This window comes from Melanostigma gelatinosum, assembly GCF_949748355.1.
Source record: "Melanostigma gelatinosum genome assembly, chromosome: 2".
Lineage (NCBI taxonomy): Eukaryota > Metazoa > Chordata > Actinopteri > Perciformes > Zoarcidae > Melanostigma > Melanostigma gelatinosum.
Window position 1 is genome coordinate 10364494 of NC_136635.1, and position 9279 is coordinate 10373772.

General features: G+C 40.0%; 1 protein-coding gene across 1 annotated transcript; it reads left to right on the top strand.

Moving 5' to 3' along the window:
• The first annotated feature begins 1756 nt into the window (after positions 1-1756).
• rhoua (ras homolog family member Ua) lies at positions 1757-8975 on the top strand. Its single transcript, XM_079287614.1, has 4 exons — positions 1757-2297; positions 2875-2933; positions 4120-4308; positions 4628-8975. The coding sequence occupies exons 1-4, from the start codon at positions 2033-2035 to the stop codon at positions 4910-4912; spliced, it is 798 nt and encodes a 265-aa protein (XP_079143740.1). The 5' UTR covers positions 1757-2032; the 3' UTR covers positions 4913-8975.
• Positions 8976-9279: the final 304 nt, after the last annotated feature.

A 9279-nucleotide genomic window follows, 5' to 3' on the forward strand; every position in this document is an offset into this window, starting at 1 on the left:
GCAGTAATGATACAACACTGTATATTACAAAACAAATTGCAAATTGCAGATATTTTAAATCATACATGCAACAAGTCACAACAAAAGTTTAAGCTGTTGCAAGTAACTCCACAAATGATCCGTTTAACATTGTTAAGCTGTCTATGTTTGAAAATTCATATTTAAATGCTAATATGGTGCATCCCGTGTACTGTGTGGTAACTATATCCACACCCAAATCTCACCTGCACCTGAGTTTGGGAAGGAGTCAGTTGATGGATTTAAGACCTTAAAACTGTTTTGAACTGAATTATTTGGTGGATAATAGTTATTAAGACAAATAATAATAAGTGTTTCTATGAATTGTTTTTTGTTTGCATGACACCTTTCACTGCTCTGATTGGAAGAAAATATTACCCAATTTGCATTTTACTGCTATGACTTTTTACGATGTACTATAACGTTTTTATGACTTTTTTTGAGATAATGTACTTTATTCGACATGCTATACTACTTATAGAGACGTATTCATAACTGAGAGGAATAGAGCTTACAAGTGGTTTCAATAACCACCGATAAAGTCCTGCACACAAATGTCTCTTTTTAGAAGATAAGAATTTAATATTGTGGCTTTTTTGGGTGACACGACTTCACACCTGAATGAACTGAATTTAAAGCTGCAGCTCAATTCAGTTCATCTTTCTAAAATGAAGTACTTTATTTTAAGATGCACCATTTTTAAAAGCTTTCTGTTATGTAACTTATTCTTTAATCCAGTCCATATTTTAATTTCTTTAAATTCATGTATTTGATTATTAATTATAATTCATCCAGTTCAATTTGAAAACTGACAAATATTGTTGAGATATTATTCAATTGCACTTTTTGACAGCCAGTTGTTGACTACATACAGACGGTAATACAACTGTTCGGCTACTTCAATACATATGGTACTAAATCATTGCGCAAGTTAAACATTATTGTGATGTTTCGGACCTTTGCGTGAGGAAATTCTCTCGAAGTGGGCCTCGTGAATTTTAATTGAATACCCCTGGTATATAGAAATAGCAGAGCGATTTACATATGTAACAGGGTATTTAGTAGCTTACCTGCAACTCAGACACATACAATGGTATCATGTTTCTTCATGCGTTTTTTAGATAACTTTTATTTTTTAAACATCATTTTCAATTAATCGCACAGATGTAGAACAAAATGAGGTCAGCTGACATCAGACCATCAGTGTTCATTACCTGTAGGTAACATATTCCCATGTCATCCAGTGTCTTTCACCCTTGTCCTTCTGTAGGTTTTATTATTCTGTCTTGTTTATTTTCCACCCTGTCCACTAGATGGCGCTGATGTCCTGTCAGTAGTCTGTTAAACTGTTTGACAAGGAGTCAAATCAAAATCAATCTTACTTTGTTGGAGATTAGAAGAGCTAAAAGTAAGTACACTTTATTATGTACTGTACTCAAGTTGCCCTTTGAGTGATTTGTATTTTGAATTGAATATTTCCATATTAAGATACTTTCCACTGCACCATAGAAGGACATATTGCGCTGCACTTAATTTATCTGACAGCTACGTTTTTGCATTGCAGATAAGGCTTTATTATTATTATTATTATTATTATAGTTATTATCCCCTCTCTCTCTCTCTCTCTCTCTCTCTCTCTCTCTCTCTCTCTCTCTCTCTCTCTCACACACACACACACACACACAGTGTGATGTCATTTGAAGGGGAGTTTGGGACGGGTCTGTCTGTTGGACGACAGAACGGACACGGACTGTAAGAAACGGCCAACGTTAATTGAATCTCCTCTCTTTTTAACTTGATTTCATTTAAATCAACCATGAAGTTTGAAATGGACACATAGTCAGTTTTGGGACAGAGTAGAAGTTCAAACTTTTCTGTGATTTAACGATGGAAACTAAAAGGAAGCGGACAGCAGCGACAACTAAAAAGTCAGTCACCCGGCAGATAGTAACGGAAGATGTGAAAACTGTCCCGAGCCGGGACTGAGCCTCCTGCCCGGGTCTCCTCAGGCTACATGTCACCCTCCTCTCCGTGCCAGATGCCTCTGCGGGGCGACGGAGGCTACAAGTCGGCACCGGTGTCCCCTGCCCCTCCTGTCCCACCGAGGAGGGTCAGGGGCTCCGGCAGGACGCGGCGGTCCGGCGCCGGGGCAGCGGAGAGGCGCGTGAAGTGCGTGCTGGTGGGAGACGGAGCTGTGGGGAAAACCAGCCTGGTGGTGAGCTACACCACCAACGGGTATCCCACCGAGTACATCCCAACGGCGTTTGACAACTTCTCAGGTAACAGGGTGTTCTGGCTTGTATATTTCTCTACTTTGTGTCTTGTGTTCTCTTTGCTTTGACCAGCCAAGGGACCACAGATGCCAATTCGTTCAGATACAATGTGGTATCAAACGGTGACCTTTGTAGATATCCTTTCTAAATACGATAAATACATTTTACAGCTATAGGCACTTTATTTGTAGACCAGCAGCACATTTATTGAATTGTTTCATCTTTCCATATGTAAAATCAAATATAATTTACATTTCAGTGCAAGTGAGTTTAATAGTGTGGTGGCTGTACCACTTTGAAGTTGTGACTGGAAATTGTTTTGATATTTTACTTTTTTAATGACTTAAGCAGATGTGCAGTTAAATAGAATATGGAAATATAGAAATATCAGTTCATTGACTAATCAGCCCGTTACTGTATTCACTTTTAAGAAGTTGAATCGTGGCCAGCTGATGTCATCAGATTGTGTGATTGTTGTAAGAAAGGAATCGGCCATATGGTTTGTTTCCGGTGAATATCTAAACTATATCTAAACTACTCTGTCTACACTGTCTCGTGTGTGTGTGTGTGTGCGTGTGTATAGCGGTGGTATCAGTGGACGGTCAGCCAGTCAAACTACAACTCTGTGACACAGCCGGACAGGTCAGTGATCTCAACACAAACACACACAGCATTTACACTCAGAGGGGGAGAGAGAGCCGCAGCATTTCCTGTTGTTGTTTTATTTGTGTTTGAAACAATGCCTCGAACCAGAGGAAGTGATGGAGAAGGAACTATCCTCGTTATTTCTTTCGTTCTTTATGGTCTGAGTCATTTACTGAAACACAGATTCAGTTTTTCACTTTATAATTGACAGTGAGGAGCTACACAGGAAAGAATTGCTCCGTAGATGCCTACGGTGTGATAGAATCTGAATTGTAAGTCGCTTTGGATAAAAGCGTCTGCTAAATGATTGTAATGTAATGTAATCAAAGAGAAAGACAAGCTTTATTTGGAAACTAAAGTATTTTCTTCAACCTGACAAAGTATTTGGTCATGGCAAGTGCAAACATGTTGGTACAAATGCATTTAGAGTTTTCACATACGATGTGAGATAATTGGAACATAGTTTAATAGGTTAGTCCTAAACTAAACACCTTTTACACGGGTTATCTCCGTTCAATTTGGTGTTTGTTTTGCTGGACTCAGTCTCTGTTCATGAAACTGTCTGGTTGGTCTTTCCTAGGAAAAATTATCTGGCACACAGGAAGTGATGCATTTTACATCCCTGTTTATAACAGAAGCAGCTGTTATCTGAAGTAAATACATGACAACATGTCTTCTCGGAATGAGCTTCAACTGGTTAGACATAGAGCTAATCTTTACCTTGAAACAAGTGATAGTTATATGATAGAACAAATACAATAATTAGAAAATAATTGAGTTAAAGAATCACCACTCCTTATATTCTGTATCCGTGTGTTTTCATATATGATGGTAGAATAAATGTGAGGATCACAAGCAGAGGAAGTCAGAGATGAAGAAGGGAGAAGAAACTACACTTATCTCATAGTTTATTATCTGTAATTAAAGCAAATCACTCAGTAGCACCAGTAATTGTGTCAGGAGGATTAGCAGGATGTTGTAGATTGCTGTTTATGCTGCACCGGTAAAACTTTATTGTCCAAATACTCTTAAAATCACTATAAAAAATCCCAACATCCTCAACACCTCTCTCTCTCTCTCTCTCTCTCTCTCTCTCTCTCTCTCTCTCTCTCTCTCTCTCTCTCTCTCTCTCTCTCTCTCTCTCTCTCTCTCTCTCTCTCTCTCTCTCTCTCGATCTTCCCAGGATGAGTTCGACAAGCTGCGGCCTCTGTGCTACACCAGTGCAGATGTGTTCCTGCTGTGCTTCAGCGTGGTCAGTCCCGCCTCCTTCCAGAACGTTCCTGAGAAGTGGGTTCCAGAGATCCGGAGACACGCACCCTTCGCTCCGCTCGTCCTCGTTGGGACGCAGTGTGACCTCCGAGAAGATGTCAAGGTGGAGTACAATCTGCCTTACGCCACAAAGAAATCACCCCTTAAGTCTGACAAATGTGAAACAAATATCCACTCGCATTAAATAGAGGCTTTATGATCAAAATGACAATTTTACCAATGAATTACACTACTTAAACAGGCCTTTTACTGTTATCAATAACAGCGGTGCTTTTCCTTTTTAATAAGAACATTTGCAGCAAATCTGACATATAAAAAAAAAACCCTTGTAGGATTCTTACCAAAATTATCTTCTCAGTGTCCTTGACCAATAAGTCAGCAGATACAATGTCTACAAAGGTACATTAACATTTTCTCTTTAGGTCCTCATTGACCTGGCTAAGTACCGGGAGCGGCCTGTGGACCCAGCAGATGCCCGGGACTGTGCAATGGAGATTGGAGCTGTGTCCTACATGGAGTGCTCGTCCCTGACCCAAAAGAATTTGAAAGAAGTGTTTGACACGGCCATACTGGCCAGCCTGCAGAACTACAGCTCCCATAAGCACCCAAGAGGGAAACAGAAACATAGAAAAAAGCAAAGGCAGACACCAGACAAGATGAAGAGTCTGTCCAAGTCATGGTGGAAGAGGTACTGCTGTGTGGCCTAGAGCAGTTTGGGTGTAAGACTCTGATCCTCTGTTGACTTCAGCTGGGTTTGGGATCTGCCTGCACTAGCTTTCAGTTTGGGTTTCTCTCTGATGGAGCCTGATGTTGAGCAGGACCTTGACTGGACCGTTGCCGTGAACCAAAGTAAGACTGTCACGGATCTACTTTTTTTTTACTTGTTTTAGTCTTATCATGGAAGAGATTTACAACTAATCCCAGCCTGGTTCTAACAAAACCTGCTCTGGTTTCTATCTTAGCCTGCATCCAGTATGATCCCTCTGAAGGAGCAGGTGCTCCTGCCTCTCCTGCAATTAAACTGGTATGTACTGGGACTAGCAGGAGACCCTCTCCATGTCATGTTGGAAGTGACAATGTTGCTTATGATGAGACCGGTCTAGACTTGAACAAGAAAAAGTCTTGTCCGTGGTTAACGCGTATACTGGAATAGTGTTTAGTCTGGTGTTCTCGTAATAACCTTCCCGACCTGATATGGATTTATGTATGCTCGTCATGTAGCCTGAAACGGAGCTTGACTCACTGAAACTGCATCCAAACTTCCTCATGATTAGAAAGAACTGCTGACTGCAATCTGTCCTTATTTACATGCAAAGAAGAAGTAGTTTTGTATTTTCCGACACGATCAACAGGCATGATTGAAGTCAGAAATCCGTCAACAAATCCAGCCCGTGGTTGATTTTTAGAACTTCTTGTTATAACTGGGATCATTATTGCTCTGATGAAAGACTTTACAGCTAATCATTGGTCACATGCTCAGTCTACCACGGTGCAGCCGATAAACCTAATCTGAAGCCTGGGTCATGGTTTACCTGTTATTTTAGTCTCAACCTAAACTTGTCATGGAATTATGTCTGGCTTGATTTTTAGTGCGTTTTTTTTTTCACGTCCTGCCACTGTTGAATACCAAACACCACCAAACGTACTCACTGTCTGCTGACACAGCCAGACAGTGAGTACGTTTGTTTGGTGAGGCTGAGGTGTGCGGCTCATATTGTACCTTATATCTTGAGAAGAACTCATGCTGATGTCTTTTTCCCTGTGAGGGTAAAACGTGGTCATTCATCATCCTCACCTATCCTACATTAGTACTGAAGGACTCTACAGTCTGCGCCGTATTCATGTGGTTTGGTTAAACAATATAAGTGTTCTGTGGTGGTGGTGGTGGTGGACTGTAGACCACCAACCAGTAACCAGTAAGTTGCAAGGCAGACGAATAGACACTGAAACAGCCTGACTGTAAGTGTGAGCACTTAATAGAATTAGATCAACCAAGTGCTCTTTGCATGGGTTTAAAGTTACAAATGAAGTCTGCTGTTTGTAGCCAGAAAATAACTCAGAAAAAATATATGGCTTTTTATTTCTCAGCTTATCAATGCAATCGTGTATCTAAGACTGTGAAGTTCGAACTATGTACATATTCAGTGAACTCTGTTCTTAGTAATTCTGAACTACAGTTAGATTCATCATGTCTGTTGCTCTGCGTTATTATTACAGTTGTAACCATTGATCAATTCTATCATTCTGCATCCATAATGCTTTAATACTAGACACCCTGAGTCCGTCCTATATCGTGTATGCTCTGTTAGTTCTGCAGCCTCTTCTCTCTCCAATATATAAAGTTCCATATGTTGTAAAGCAGAAATAAAAACTAAAAGTAAAACACAAAATGTGTGGATGTCCAACAGTCAGCTGCCACACCTTCCTTTGTACAGTGTAGATACTAAAACGACAACAAAACCCAATAATCTAAAACAATTTCTCTACGGTGGCTTCATCTGAATGGCTCTTTGTATTGGAGCCACTGCAGCAGAAAGGAAAAGGGTGCAACCAGGTTGCAGTCTGTAATGGATTCAAGGCAGATCTGCCATTATTTAGTGTGCATCATAAGCTTTCATATGGATCAAGAACAGAAAATAATTTTCACTCTAGCATTTCTTTACCCTGGGACGATCTAAACTCGGACCTAAACCCCTGTCTAGATAGAAATCCAGGGACAAGCTAAACCTTTCACAACAACATTTAATTTGACAACTAACATGCTGGTGCTTTTGTTCCAAGTGATTCATACCTGTTATCTTCACCCTGTGTTTCCTTTAGTCAATCCTGGGCAGAGTGTAAGGTGAAAATCCTGTAAACTTTGCAATATAAGACGAGTGTCTCCAATCTGTTTTCCATTTTTTTCACTTTCACATTTTTCTACAGTGTGGTTCAAAGTCACTTCTCTACTGGTGCTGAATGGAGCGATCAGTGATGTGCCTTGAAATTCCATAAACAATAAGTCCTTTTCAATTTAACTGCACTCAGAAGAAAATATGTTCTGTTAAAATTGAACAAATGTTCACAGTTTGGCATTCATGCAGTGTTTTCCGTCTCGTTATTGCAAAGTGAGATGAGACCGCCAGAACATGACCATAGTAGAGAATTTAAAAATTTTAAAGATTTTTATTATGCACTACTAAGTGTCCCAAGACACTAAACACAACTGCAGCTTGATATCGGCACCAACGTTTGGTTCCATACCGCACTTTTCTGCAAAAATGTCCGATAACCCAAACGGACCTGTTGATTCAGCCACAAGTTATATACTAATACATACAGTACTGTTCTCTAGAAGAGAACTAACAGCTTAATCTAAAATGTATCTCAACTCGAAATGTTCATTTTAGGCCTGAGTGTAAAACTAAGACTCCAGATTAGCAGACAATGCTTTTCTGGAGCTGTTTGGTAGTTTTCTGCCGAAGACGTTACAACTGCGACTGAATGGGTTCACTGTGTCTCGATGTTTTACTCATGATAGCAAATGCATTGTTTCTTGCTTTCGGGGAAAAAAAAGGCATAATAAGTTGCTTGTCTTGCTGTTTATGTGCAGTCTTGGCTGATGTCGGATTTAAGTAGGGTAAAGGTCACACAGACCCTTATGACAGCTGGCATTTCCTCTGTCAGGTGTGATCCCTTACTTACATGTATAATTTATAGAGAGCACATGAGTTTCTCATCACAGTGAGTTTGTTTGCGTACTGCATGTGGTTTGGGCCTGGTTTTATTCAGAGACAAATATAAACCTGTTGTGTTAGTTTACTCCTGTTTAAATACTTTAAAACAACGGAAAGACCGGAGTCAAATTCCTTGCATGCGTACGCAGAGTCATACCTTTCTAACTGAAGTTAGTCAAAGCTACAGGTCATACCAGACCAAGTAAGGCTGAAGCAGTTGAAAAATTGTGCTTTTTCTATTCTAATGAATTCATCTTTTCATTTGTAAGACTAAAATAGTGTTATTTCTTCTTTGAAGAATATATATTTGATGTTTTTTTAACTGCTTGTCAAGACCTGGACCAGGCTGGTTGATCCACAGCAGTGCATGTGTCCAGTATGACAGATGAACGGCTTTGTTATGTTGAACAGATGGGTGTCTGAAAGTGAACTATTGTGTTTAAAGAGAGTCAGAGAAGAGACATGAGGGTGACCGTCCACTAGGTAGGCAGAGTATTGTGCTGCAAAGTCTGTGTTTTGTTGAAGGTTAGACAGAAATGCTAATGCTCTGTTTTTGGGACAGGTGCAAAGTCTGTATGTGGATTAGAAAAATATGAGTATGACTGTAATGGCTGACTTCAGCTATTGTGATTCATTTGGTGTTGGAATTTACAAACCAAATACAAAATGAAACAATGTCTGTATGTGAATGACCTCGGAGTACTGGAGGCAAATCCATTTTTTATAGACTGTACTTGACTCTTAATTCCCACACATTGAATACAGTATCCCGTATAAAGTCCAGTGAGTTTAAACCAAAGCAGACAGCCTGGGGAAGCAGACAGAATGGTTCATTCTTGAGATTTCATTGTTTCATTGAAGTTGATACCCCCTAAAGCACACCTGAGCTTACTCACATGGGCTTCTCACCCCACTCAGCCTGTGTGAAACATCATTTCTTCTGCATGTAAAAACATCTGAACAGAGAGCACGCTGCTGCAATCTGCTCACACTGAATTCTCTGTTTAACCGAGGACGTCAGTCTAAGAAAGACGTGTTTGTACAGAAGTTTTATACCCTGAGAAATAAAGAATATTTGGTATAACATGATTTTGAGGCTTGGCGCTCAGCGGGGGGACTGTGTTTCATTACAACTCCTTGTGAGAGCCCACAGGCTGCATATGAGAATTTTTGTTTTTGTTTTTATATATGGAGTTTGTGTGTCTCCTCACGAACACGATTTCACAAATTTGACCAGAAAGAGACTTTAAAATAACAGTCAGGATGGTCAGTAGCAGATAAATGTACATAAAACAGGCCCTCAACAACGACGTTGTGAACTTTGAACTTGTTTTTGTTCACGTTGTTGTGGCTGAAGT

What these genes read in the sequence shown, in the direction of transcription:
- rhoua (XM_079287614.1), top strand. Translation starts at nt 2,033, where the DNA reads ATGTCACCCTCCTCTCCGTGCCAGATGCCTCTGCGGGGCGACGGAGGC. An exon ending in GGCGTTTGACAACTTCTCAG is followed by an intron (nt 2,298 to 2,874) that starts GTAACAGGGTGT and finishes GCGTGTGTATAG; the next exon opens with CGGTGGTATCAGTGGACGGT. An exon ending in ACCTCCGAGAAGATGTCAAG is followed by an intron (nt 4,309 to 4,627) that starts GTGGAGTACAAT and finishes TTTTCTCTTTAG; the next exon opens with GTCCTCATTGACCTGGCTAA.